Source organism: Clupea harengus, chromosome 23 (assembly GCF_900700415.2).
Source record: "Clupea harengus chromosome 23, Ch_v2.0.2, whole genome shotgun sequence".
In the NCBI taxonomy this organism is placed as follows: Eukaryota; Metazoa; Chordata; class Actinopteri; order Clupeiformes; family Clupeidae; genus Clupea; species Clupea harengus.
The window spans coordinates 1,768,058-1,782,161 of record NC_045174.1 but is presented as its reverse complement, the minus strand read 5'-3'; the positions used below and the strand labels follow the sequence as shown (position 1 = coordinate 1,782,161).

Sequence of the window (14,104 nt, the reverse complement as noted above, 5' to 3'; positions counted from 1 at the left end):
TTGGTGGTTTCTACTCGTAGAGTTGATAATTGTGCCAGCACTTTGTACTTCCTTTTAATGTAAAAGAATAAATGTCACTGGGGCCATCATGCCCACGAGTGCCCTACAGTGCCCTCCACAATTATTGGCACCCTTAGTGAATATGAGCAAAACAGGCTATGAAAATGGTAAGATTTTTGTGAATATTTTGAGTGAAAGACCAAGAGGATGAAAAGCAAAGACATATTTTTTCATAGCCTGTTTTGCTCATATTCACTAAGGGGGCCAATAATTGTGGAGGGCACTGTACTTAATCCTCATGCAGAGTCCCAAACAGTCTGTCCCAGTGTGTGAAATACGGGGCGTAGTTGGACTTAAACTTGAGGTGATGGAGGTCATGATGGGGTGCCCCTCCAAAAAGTCCAAACGGCACCAGTCTGTGGATGGCCCAGGGGAAGTCGTATCCACAGTGGTCTCCACAGACAGCCCGATGTTGAGCACGAAGAACAGCAGCTCAGTGAGTGGGTGGCAGCCCAGGAGCAGAGGGTTGATGGCGGCGAAGAAGCCGAGTGAGAGCGTCTCCCAGACGCCCGAGTACTCCGTGCTCAGCACGAAGGTGGAGGTGTACTTGTGATGCACCTTGTGGAATGTCCGGTACAGCCAGGGTACCTTGTGGTGCAGCATGTGCCACACGAAGTACTGGAAATCAAACAGCAGCAGACAAGCCAGCAGGTCATGTGCAACCTTCAACGGGTGCGGTGCCTCGGCCGGTAGCTCACCTTCCTCCAGTACCAGTTAAGCACCGTTAGCGGGAAGATGAACATCACATGGTTATAGAGCGAGTGGACCAGGCAGCTCCACATCACCTCCCACGGCACATGGCTCCTCTGCTGGATCTTGTAGCGGCGGATAAGCTCCACGTGCGGTGACAGGAGGTCCAGGGCCACGTAGGGCAGGCAGAAGAGCAGGTAGGTGCCCAGGGAGAAGAGCACGGGGAAGAAGGGGGAGCTGAGCAAGGTATCGTGCGTCAGGAGCCAGTCCCAGACGCTCTGGAGTAGCAGTGCAAACATGTCTCTTCAGGTCTGTGTGCGAGAGGAGTATGCCGCTAGCTCATGTGGAGCCAGACTAGTGCTCTGGCAGGGCCGGCCCCCTTATCTCCTTAAATGACTTTCCTGTGACTGGGGGTTTCCTGGGACTTTTTTAAGTTATTGAGTTTGTGTGTGTGAGTGCTTGTGCGGACACGTGTGTGTGTGGGTGTGTGTGTGGGCGTGAGTGTGTATGTAAGCTGGTGGATATAACAGAGAGATAGAGAACAAAAAGAGAGATTAGAGAGACACTTTTAGCACAGGATAGATGTTTAGATCGTAACTATGAAAAAGCCAACAAAAACAAGGATTGATATGAATGACAGACAACTTGCAAGGAGTTCAAATTGAATCCAATATGAAACCCAAGCTGTTAAGAAAGGAAAACGAAACCAAAATGAGAGAGGAGGATAGTGGGGAGAGATGGGTGTAAGAGATGCTAAGACAGAGCGAGAAGAGAAAGAGTTTTTACACATTCAGATATATTACTGTGCATTTAACTCAAAACAATAACAGGATGCCACAACATGCCCCTCATATACCCCGATACACTGACAACATGTCTCTCATATACCCCAATACACTGACAACATGTCCCTCATATACCCCGATACACTGACAACATGTCCCTCATATACCCCAATACACTGACAACATGTCCCTCATTAAGCCCAAAACACGGTCATCTCCTCTAAAACATCCCCTTAATTGGTCTGAAGGTGATTACAGAGTTCCTCTGTGCTACTGTATCTCTAACCATGTGACCAGGGCTGTAGTGGAGGGTAAACGCACGTAAACGCCGTTTACGCACCTCTGGAATTTTGGAAATAGCGTTTACGCACCTGAGGTTTCTCCAATGGTTAAAGAACAGGGGAAGTGTTTAATTGCAGCATGGTTTCTTTTTATATTATACTTTTCAGCTGTAACACCCAGGGCCTGTTTCCAGAGGCCTTACATTTTTTTTAGGTCCTATAGAGGTCCTTTCTTTTGTATCCCCCTCCACCCCCTTCATTGTTCTGAGGCCTACACATACTTTTCTTTACTGTTTTCTTGAAATTGAATAAACTACAAACACATTTATTCACTGTCATTGATTAAATATGACTTTAACTGATAACATAATGGAATATAGCCAGGACAGCCTTACAGAGTCGCGACGCTTTGTGTTGCGTTGCTTCGCGTCGAGGTCTGTCTGATCACAAAATTCATAGTTTACCCACCTCTAATTTTACCACTACAGCCCTGCATGTGACCCATAGACCCAAGCCCCATCTGCCATCAAAAGGAACGAGTCATCTACTGTGTTTAGAGAACACAACCAATGGGAGGATTACAAGCATTTGCTACAAAATGAAAAGCAGAAGATCATACTGTCTGCTCCTAGAAGATTATCCACATTGGTCTGAAGGAAATTAGAGAGTTCTGTAATAACTCCAACTTTGAGACCTTTAAACACGGAAGTGTCTACCGTACACAGAGATTGCCAAAGTGACCAACATCAGACAAATTAACAAGCTCTCTGATAACTGACTGACAATAACTTACTTTGTGACTGTAAAATACAGATTGCCCGACCAGACAACAGGTTAACAGTCACATCGCTGTAAATACACAGTGGAACAATTACAAGAGTCAAAGCATGAATGAAAGAATGACAGTGTAAATAAAAGAATGAACGCAGTAATCTACAGAAGAACGAGGAAAGCAGATGATAAAACTGCTTAATATTTTCCAAGAAATCACATAGAGAACTGAATGACAGCTATGGTCATTTGATGGGTTTGGGGGATGTCTGTGGTGGAAGAATACACAACTAAGGGTCTACTTAGATATTACTGTAACATGATTTGATCATCACAGAGATCAAAGGAAATAAGGGTAAATAAGGGTTTTGAGTCTGAAATGTGAACCATCCCAGAAGAGTCCAGCAGGAGTTTTAGAGTAACACAATATCAACACTCTGGGATCATAGATTTGGGATGCTTTCAGTAGACAAACTGGTTGCTTTCTCAACGTGTTGAAGAGAAGTGCACCACCCTGTGGTGAATAAGAGGAAGATGAATGAGGAGAAACTGTTCTTCAACCTTAAATCCACCACTAAATTGTATAAGCAGAATTCTATCGTATCATGGAATATTTATGATATTCATGATATTTATTTGTTGATTAATACAAAATATCAGTGATAAGAACGTTGTTGACGTCATGAGCAAGCTTCCTTGCAGTAGGCCTAACCTCTGTGATTGGCTGATAAGTGACTAGTCTGAACAGATGGGTGACAGGTGTAGGTTTTTCCAGCATAGAAAATGTTAAGGCCATTGAGGCAACTGAATGCATTGTATTCATACATATATTCAGTGTGAAAATCAGCTGGAACTATAAACATACAGATCAGGCCCATAGACTCCAGGACCTTTTGGAATAGTTTTTTAGACCCATAACCACTAAATATATTAGATAAATAGATAGTACTTTATTATCAGACAGGTCTATACTATACCAAAAGTGATTTAAGAAACAAACAAACAGATAGATTAAATTTCAGTAATTTTTTTTATTAAATCCAAGCAATGTCAAGGTGAGGGAGGGAGATCTGAATAATTCAATACAAATAGTAGGCTTTATCATACATCTTTGTTGACACAGAATACGTGAAGTTAATGTGGGAAAAGCACATTTCATTAGTGTCTTTTAAGAGACCACCACAAGTACACAAGTTATATTTTGTTTGTTTTTAAGTAATGTAGGCCTACAATTTTTCTAGGCTACCTGTAAATGTCTATCTATGTTGCCTAAGCACATGACTCATTTAAAGATCTTAGCACATTGAAACCCACTGCTTAAAATTTAACTGGTGAGACTGTTTTTGCAGAGATAGCCGTGGCTGGCTACCTCATATGGTTTGTGATGAATCTACCTCCGCACTCCTCGGCTTTCAAGTGGTTTCATTTAATGACAAGTTGCCAATTACCTCTAAGTAGCAAGCCAGACTAGTGAAAATGTCTTACGACTGTAGTTAGTATCACTGCTAATGTTAGTTAGCAAGTAGAGCTGGGGCTGACACCTGACCGACAGATAGCTGCGGCTTAACACACACACACGTGCGCTTTTTGGGGGGAGATAATTGAATGTACTGCCTAGCTGTGGCCAATAACAGCAGAAATAAAATACCAGTTCCCATCTCAAACTCGTGGTTGTGTTGTTAGTGGTTAGAGATTTAGCGGTAGTTGGAGATTTAGATTCTTTGAGATTTAGGTATGCAGCCATTCTTTCTCCTAATAAGGTCTGATGTGAGCGTTATCGCTCCCATGGTGGCCTGCTGCGCAGTGCTTATTTCTGGAGTGTCAAGGTGGGGGACTTCCTGTTTCTCCAGGCCTCTGTTGCATCTTTTTTAGACCACTCAGAAGACTATACAGTATTAACACATTCTTGCTCACAGTGTCTTGCTCAAGGACACTTTGACACTTGGTGAGGTGGAGTTGGGATCGAACTAGCAACCCTCCGATTGCTGAACGACTCCTCTAACTCCTGAACCACTATCGCTCTTTATGTACATAATAATGCACACCAGACACCTTTTCATCTCAAACTGTTTAGGCTCTTAAAGACTAGTTTCATTCTGTTAAACAATATAACTTACTTCAGTTACAAATTATTGGTAGTATTTTTAAATGTAGGCTTTTGTTATGATCAGTATGATGATGGGAAAAGCCACTGGGTGTTTGAGTCCAGAAAGGTAGTCATTATTGTCGCTGTGTGTGAATGTGTGAATGTGAGCTGGAGAAAGAGAGAGAATGACACAAAAATGCATGGCTTTCTGTACAGTGGTACAGATAGCTTTTGCTTTTGTAAAATGAAAATATGACCAAAATTACATCAGTATTTTACTAAAAGCACCTTGAATGTTTAATATTTATTTTGGCTCCCTCAATAATAACCACACTAGTTTGCACACTCATATGCCCCATTGTCTGGATCATCTTTGCCTTCAGCTCCCTTGTCTCTTTCAAGATTAAATGGCTGGCAGGATTTTATTTCTTGACATGTTTTAATTACCGATGCCATAACACACTCTGTGTATTATCACAGTGGCAAATGGTTACTAATGCCACTGTAGAAAACAGCAAACATATATTCAAGATTGATTTAATGCACAACTAAATGATTAATTCTAAATGGATCTATTATAATAAAATCAACACACAAGGCAGCGTTCTGATAATCGTATTCTTCAAAGTCATTCTGTGCTGCTTATCTGATGGTCTCTTCAGTTTTGTTTCTCTGTGCATAACCTCACCAAGTCTGTGTTGTGATCCAAACTCCTAGGTTGTGGTCATCATGGGAGTGGTACTGCAGGGAGCCAACATGTACGGCTATGTTCGCTGTAAAGTGGGCACCAGGACCAACCTGAAGAACATGGCCACCAGCTACTTTGGGCGGCAGTTCCTGAAACAGGTGAGTGTTGATGAGCACTCAGTTCTGCTCTTGGGAGATGTGGAATGGGTAAATGTAATGAAATAGGTTCTCCCTGTACAATCATGTTGATAGGGTCAGTGATCAAGTCAGAAACATAAATGTGTTCATATTTGGGTGTCTTTCTTTTCATGCAGACGATGTCCAACCAGGAAGAATCCTAAAGAGGTTATGCCTTATGGAAGAATGTTTGCTTTACATTTTAAAGACTGGAGTTTTTATGATTGTTTCCTCCAGAATTCATAATATTTAGAATCATTAACCTAAATCATTTTTCCTGTTGTTTTGAACGGTCACCGTGTTTGATGTGGGGTAATTTGACCTGCTCATTGTTGCATTTGACTGGGACCGATTAATATGCATGGTGAACCAATCGCCTCAATGGTTACTGAATTTCATGGGGATCGTATACAGCGATTACACCTGTCCAGTAGAGATCAAGGGACATTTCTATATTTCCCTGCCTTCACATATTGTTTAGAGTTTAAATCCCCATTAGTATTTTCCTTTTTCGTTTGATTTGTTAATTTTTTATGTTTTGCCCCTCACACACTAACATGTGTTTTTGTACAGTAAAAAAACTACATTCTATCTTGTACAATGGTTTGGATGTATGATGGCAACGAGTGTATTTGTAAATATTTATTTATAAGACATCATGTAAAATACATTTTTGGGCTGATACAAATACAGAATTTCTGAAAAAAGTAAACTTGTCCCAAATTTTTTTTTGTCGTTTCCCACTGAAATGTTCTCATCTGTTACTCAAGATCGCATGTCTGAGTGTGCTACATTTAATCAAGTGTACTACATTCAGTAGCCTACATCTCACAGAATAGTGTAGTCTTTCAATAGGCTAAAGAATGGGATCTCTCTCAGCTTTTCATGTACTTTTATCCATCAGCAGGAAAAGATCTTAACACAAAACTGTTTGGATTTACAAGCAAAAACTGTATGTCGTCGACACAAGCCTTCAAAGGTACCTGTCTTTTCTTTCTCAGTCACAAATGCTAAAAGGTAAGATAATCACGCCATTCATGAACAAATAAGTGCCCCATCTACCATTTATGAAAGGTAGTGTTGAAAGATATCAATGGGAGAGCTAATGGCCTTGAACCATATACAGGGGGGCTCTAACACCTCTCACTATCCTAACACAAACTCTTTTCCCTTTTCAAGGGAATGTCTTTTGGATAAGAACTATTTCACAGATATCTTCATGCTGTTGGCTGTAGCCACTGTATACCTACATATGCAAACGTAAATTCTGACACAAATTAGTTACACTCCACAGACATCCAAGCGTTTCTTTACAAGTAAGCATACATCAAATAGGCTAGCCTAAAGGGACGCGGACCCCCGGTTGAAAACCCCTGGTCTAGGGTGTTCGGAAGGATAGAGCAGATGTGGGTTCTGACCAGCCGCTCGAATCACTTCATGATGGTGGAGGTCAGTGCTACAGGGCGGTAGTCATTTAAACAGGTGATGGATGGTTTCTTACGTATGGGGATGATGGTGGCCTGCTTGAAGCAGGTGGGGACAGAGGTAGGGAGAGGTTGAATATGGAGGTGAATACCTCCGCTAGCTGGCCGGCCTGAGGACGCGGCCTGGAACTCCACCGGGCCCAGATGACTTCCGAGGGTTGACTCTTTGAAAGTATCGCCTCACGTCAGCCACGGTCAGGGACACGGTCATAGGCAGAGGACCGTGCTCTGAGCTTAGCACGGACATTACCATTTACCCAGAGATTTTGGTTTGGGAAAGTCCTAACACTGACCCTAGGGACAACATCATCAATGCATTGAGAGATATATGCAGAGACAGCTTAATGAATCAATTGGTGAATTTATTCATTGCAATTGATTTATATTATACTGTATATTTTTGCAATATTTTATGGGTATACTCAAATTAAATTAAATTAAAACATTTAAAACTAAAATGTATGAATGACATTTAACACGGTTCATTCACGTACATGCTGGATTTAATTGTGTGTTAACTTCTTTCCACATGCTTACCAAACTTCTGTCCACATGCTTACCAATCCATCAGGTACTAATGGAACAGTTGCACAATTCGCAGATTAATGAGTACATGGTCATGGTCAACATTGGAAGTTGCCAAGCCACATTCCGAGACTTAGACGATCAACTGAGTTCAGAAGTAAACAAAACTTTTTTCAGACAACCGAATCTCAGTTCAAATTCCTTTATTTAAGAAATGTTTTTCAGAGAAATAGAAAACCTAAAAATATGACAATTTATCTCTATACACATACATACTGTATTTACATATATATACACAAGGCACTGATGGCACGGAAGTCTGACAAGTTTTGTGATCGAAAATTACATTGTGCATCTCTACAAATGAGACCTCAAACTTGAAGACATAAGGCACTGTGTGATGGGTGCTGATAGCAAACATATGGACTGGTTTAGAAATTTAGAAATGAACCTAAAAAAAAAAAGAATTACCACTTTGTATGCAGAATAAAACTAAAATTTTGCACATTTCAATTCCTTGAGTGAGGCAGCAGCTGCTAATGACCCACTATTAGCAATTCATATGATAAGGGCATGGTAAATCAGCGATCGATATTTGGTAATGACCTAGCCAGAAAACAATTTTTTAGAATGTCTGAGCACCTTTGAAAGTAGGTTTTTGTAAGGGTATGTTGAAATTAGATTTTAGATACAAAAATAAATAAATAAATAAATAAATAAATAAATAAAAACTTTCCTAAATTCCTTTTATCCTGTTATTTTTTGCTGAGGTTTTCTAGGATAACCATATATGGCACTTTTGCATTAATGTTTTTAGTTAGGTCCGTGTTTCCCAAACTGGGGTACACAAAGGGACGTAGGGGGATCTTAAATAGTCTGAATAGCCCAGTTGCAATGCCAAAAATACACTCATGTATACATTGTAGTGTTCAGCGAAATAATTACACTGCCAAAAATAGCTACAGGTAGGTTAGTCAAAACAGGCACAACGGTTAGCTCTCGTCAGAATTCCACTCGCTGATGCCCTGAGAGAAGCGGGAGCTCATTCCGGTTGCTGCATGAAAATGGATAAATGGTTAAAAAGAGTTAATCTCTGGTCCAGAGAGACATCAACCGCTACTACTAGTAGAAGGCCTACAATCGAGGATGCACCAGTCGGCGACAGCAACCCAAGTCTACCTCGGATCAGGATGATAGCAGAAGTACAGTTGTTGCTAGCCAAGCTACTAGCTTTTTTGTGTGCAAATCAACTCGGTGTGACAGACATTGTAGAACGTGACATAACAACGCACCTCAGTGAAAAGATTTTGATGCCCTTTGTCACGACACACTTATGTGAGAGTATGTTCTCAGCTCTGACGAGCATGAAAACAAAATACAGGCACAGACTGTGTGGATAACAATTTAAGACTTTCTCAAATTCAGCCGTTGCAGAGTTATGTGCATCCTCTCAAGCACATCCTTCTCATTAACCTTTGGTGAGTGTGTGTTTGGGGGGGGGGGCTTACAAACATGATTAAAAAAATATATATATGAGTACAGGGGTGATGTGGGGGACTACGTAGCTGGAGATTGAATGTCTGAAGGGGTACGGGACTGTAAAAAGTTTGGGAAACACTGAATTAGGTGAAATATACAAGGTCCTCAAACAGTCTGACATGCCTTGGACTCCAGAGAGTGAATAACTGGTAGTGTGAAATGGGCTATCCCAGTCCCAGAAATCAACTGAGCACGAAGAATGTGGAGATGCAGATCCGCTGAACATACGATCCGTTGTTGCACGTCAAGTCTGTGTCTAGACTAGGGTCTCTTCCACATCATTCACATGAGGCTGGGGCTGAGGAAAAAGTGGGAAAGAACCTCAGTCTCAGTCCGACAACTCTCTCAGCTTAACAAGTTTACAAGATAAAATATTATTTTCAAAGGGTAATGTATACAAATAAACTATAGAATACGTATGTCATCACCTACATGTTGTTACTCATGTGCTGATAGAGCTAGCATTGAGTAGAGGTAGCATGTATTAACTCTATTGAGATACCTGAGTGGTGTCCAGAAGGGGGGAGCCGTTCTCTATCTGCTCTGCATTGGGTTTAGGCCTTTGGAGGAAGCCAGACAAAAAAAAAACATGTAAAATATTTTGTTTCCCTGGTCTCCATTTACGTATGTGTATTGACCTACAGTGTTTCCCCTAGGTTTACAGCTTTGGGGGGGGGGGGGGGGGTTACCTTTTTGGCCTTCTGGAAGAAAATTTTTTGAGATATTTGCGGCCTAAAATTCCTGATTTCGCAGGAGCTTTTCCAAAAAGTTCCGATTAAAGTTTTTATTTGTAGGTGTTTTTTGCAATGAATTTGCCGAAAACAAGTGAAAGTTGGGATATAAAGTTGCGAATAGTCCTCTTTGTAATTATAATTGAATTATTTGTTGAAAAATAACTGATTAATAAACAAACATTAATTCATCAAGAACAAAACGATTGAGAAATGGTCCTCTTAATAACCTCACCAATATGCCAAAAAAAAGATTACCAGGACTACAAAAATGTAGCAGAATAGGCTTTACTTATCCACAACGAAGTGCACATGTTGGCATTACAAAAGGACCATCAGTAAGACTGAATAAAATGTTATGAATGTCTCAGCCTTCATATGACGAAAAAAAACTATGATCTGTCCTGTCATCTAACGTCCGGCCTGTGTTTCTGCCGTTCTCATTCTATGCTTATCAATCTGTTTTGCTATCCTTGTTTATTTATTTTATCCGTATAGGTGTTAATGTTCAATTTCATATATTAATTTAAAGTCGTCCAATTTAAAGTCATCCATTCTTCAACACTAGCTGCTACCTTATCTTCAAACAGAAAGTAACGTTAAATCCCAATGGCAACAGCTCTTGAGGGTTTGGGAAATAATCAGATGTATTGCTTCCTTCATTATTCACAGCAAAATAAATAATGTTCATTACATGTCATAGATTTATTACCAGACTCTATGTAAAAAGGGCCACGCACAACTCGCGGAAAATGATAAAAAAATGGAAGCCAGATCTATTTCTGAATTTTCGGTGCGGACATGGGCGTACGTTCTGTTTCCACGTCTGTTGTAGCCATTCTCATTAGGCCTCTTTCTCGACCCTACCTAGGAAAAGATCGCTGGATTCATGAACGCCTGGAAACCGGTTTTTGCTGTGCACTGATTTTTAAGCCCAATTCTGTGCGCTGGTGGGAGCGTGCTCACCTGTGTGTGCACGCACGTGTCTGTGTGTGTGTTTGTGCGCATAGTAACTCCGCCATGCGTGATACAGAGAGCAGAGAATTGTAATCGCGCGACCATGTAGAGACAGAAATTACATGCCGTCGTGTAAAATAAGATAAATAACATAAGGCTATTTACTTTGTTTAATAAAATAACAAGCTATAGACCTGTTCTATAGGAAAGGTAATCTTAAATGACTTCCGTTGTGATCTGGCGCTTTATAGAAAATAAAATTGAACAAAATTAACTTGACCTTCCAGGAGGGGCGGGGGGTGCCGTTGGGGGGGCGGGCGCCCCCCTAATATAACGGTAGGGGAAACACTGGACCTAGAAGTTCACCATGTCTAGGTTTTAGATAGATAGATAGATAGATAGATGGATACTTTATTAATCCCGAAGGAAATTTAGGTCATCCAGTAGCTTATACACTTAATTTAACTCACAAACATACATACACAAATCACAGTAGAATCACAGTAGAAAAACAATACACATAGGGAGAACATGTTCACAGGGAGTGGGGTGAATACAGATATTATACAGATATTACAGTGTGCAAAAATTGGTTGTGTCAGTGTTGATGTTCACGAGGAAAGTAGTGCAAAGAGTGCAGAGAGATAGTGTTCATGTGCTTGTGTGGATAGTGCAAGGATTGAGTACTTGTGCTTGTGTGTGTGAGGATAGTGCAAAGTGATATAAATAGTACAGTCTGTGCAATGGGCTAGTATAGCCAGTAAAAGAGTAAAAAGATAAAAAGATGGACAGTGGGATGGAAAAATTAAGAGCTGAGAAGAGGAGGGGAGACTGAGGTAGACTCATGCAGAGAAGTTCATCTCCCTCCCCCTCCCCTTCTGCGTGGCGTTGTAGAGTAAGAGGCATTACAAATACTTTGGTGCAATCCATAGACAATCGGCTTTGGTTTCATGTATCCATTCCAATCAATCAGAGACCAACCAGATACAGCAATGTTAATAAACAAATCTGTACCTAAAATGGTTGACCAGCAGCTTGACTGAAATGGGTCCCAGGACACTTGCCTCTCTTAACACACTTAAACAATCAAATCATGTGGAAAGTTGAGGTGATTAATAATTTCCCTCCTGCAAAGTGAATGAATCATTTCAGACGTTTCAGGCTCTGGGCTCTGTAAAGCGCCTAGAGACAATTGTATTGTTATGGCGCTATATAAATAAAATTGAATTGAATTAACTGATCTGACCAAATCACACACACACACACACAATCAAATCATCTGCAAAGTGAATGAATCATTCACTGATCTGACCAAATCACACACACACATCACTTAAACAATCAAATCATGTGGAAAGTTGAGGTGATTAATAATTTCCCTCCTGCAAAGTGAATGAATCATTAACTGATCTGACCAAATCACACACACACACACACACACACACACACACACACACACACAATCAGGTTAAAAATTAAGATCAGATGGAAAACTCACCCAGACACACTATTCCTGTGTCTCTTCCACAGAAACCAGCCCAGAGACGCCAGAAACACCAGAAACCCCGCAGCCACCAGAGACCACACAGTCACGTTCAGAGACCGCAGAGACCACAGAGACACGACCAGGGGTGAAGACGACTTTCCTTCCTTAACAGACTGCGTGTCTGAAAGACAAGAGTTCAGTTAAAGCTCTATTTTAATGCCAAGAAATACTCCGTGCTTATAGTTGCTTCAGTATTCAAAGTCCTTTGTTCATGATTTCATTTAGTCAAATTTGTAGTTTTCGGAACAGCAGTTCTCAACCTGCTGCATGACAAAAGATTGTGTTTTGAAGAAGCTGACTACTTTTAGTTAGGCTATAGTCACCAAACCATGCAATACAGATTTAACCTATAAGTAAAGGAACATAACTTCATGTGTTCTGTTATAAATGTGTAAGAGGAATTGATATCATGGTGACAAGCCTCCTGCCGCTCAACATTTTAATGAGGCGGGTCATAACATCTGCACCCTGACTTTTCAGGGCATTGAAGTGGTGCGGCATCTTAGGAAGAGACATTTAAGGGAGGCCTTTTGGATCTTTGAGCCCTAAACGGTTCTCCCCTCAGGACTTCATAAAATTAATTGATTTAAAGTTGTTTTTTGTGATGAACCCCTCGTAGCTATGACATTGGGTGGATAACTATATTGGATTGCTGTGAGTATCCCGGTGATGGTGGTAGTGGTCGACGATAAAGTTGTAATTTAATTTACTTGTTTTTTCGTATCTTTATTTTGAACTGCTGTAAAAAATAGGCCACAGCCATACCCATGTCCAAAAAACACACAGCTGAATTGGCCTGGCCCCTCCTGTGATCAGTTTATTGATCAATTACTATGAAAATAAATTGTTAATTCGATTGATGGATCCCCCCCCCAATTTTCATTTAAAAACCATTTGCTTCATCAGAACCTGTGAATGTCATTATTTGTTTACACAAATACTTAAATGAAAGCACCAGTACACTGGTTAAGCCCACTTACGGTTCTGTGGGGAACCTGAGGGAGGGAGATCAACAGGCGTCGGTTCACTCCAGTCCTCCACACCCTCAGAGGTGACGGCTGCTACAGACACTGTGCACCTGACCCCCTGAGGCAGTCCCTCCAGCACAGTGGAAGTCCCAGCCACAGTCTTATTCATCAGCAGGGCAGTAGCATTGCAGGACCACTTAACCTGAGGAGGACATTTGGAAAATTCTACTGCCAGGTTCCATTTTATTTTATATTTATTTATCTATCTTGATCCTGCTCCTCAAGCTGACCTGCACTGATCATTTTGTATCTATCCAAGCACACAGGCAGTTACAAGCCAAAGTTTGGGCACCCCTGGCTAAGCGGATTTAGTAGGGATGCAACAGTACACAGTATATTGTCAACCCGAACCTACAGTTCAATACGTACATGTGAACCGCGGTATTACAGTACGCCTGTCAATTTCCTATTATTTCCACAACATCCTTACTGCGCTGCTGACTACACGCACGTTGTACATTCACATCCACAGAACATCTCTGGAGCCTGTTAGAATTTCCCTCTCAGCACTCTGTATGCTAATAGGAGCTTGAGGAGAGCGGACACTAAAAACAAAATGATATCAGCTCCAATTTGGCGTGGCGCATGCTACACCTTTCATGGAAATTGAGCCAGTAGTTTTTGTGTAATCCTGCTTACATACAGACAAACTAACTATCTATAACCTTGGCGGCTATAATAACAAAAGCAGTGGGAGCATTTATAGCCAAAGTTTGCAGCCCTATTCGCCTGCCTTGCCTTTTGTTTTAAATAAAAA

At 41.0% G+C, this 14,104-nt stretch overlaps 1 protein-coding gene across 1 annotated transcript; it reads right to left on the bottom strand.

The window, feature by feature from the left end:
• Positions 1 to 289: 289 nt before the first annotated feature.
• LOC116218705 (cholesterol 25-hydroxylase-like protein) lies at positions 290 to 1,049 on the bottom strand. Its single transcript, XM_031561217.1, is given in 3 exon segments — positions 290 to 456; positions 459 to 749; positions 752 to 1,049. Coding segments are annotated over 3 exon segments (756 nt in total).
• Positions 1,050 to 14,104: the final 13,055 nt, after the last annotated feature.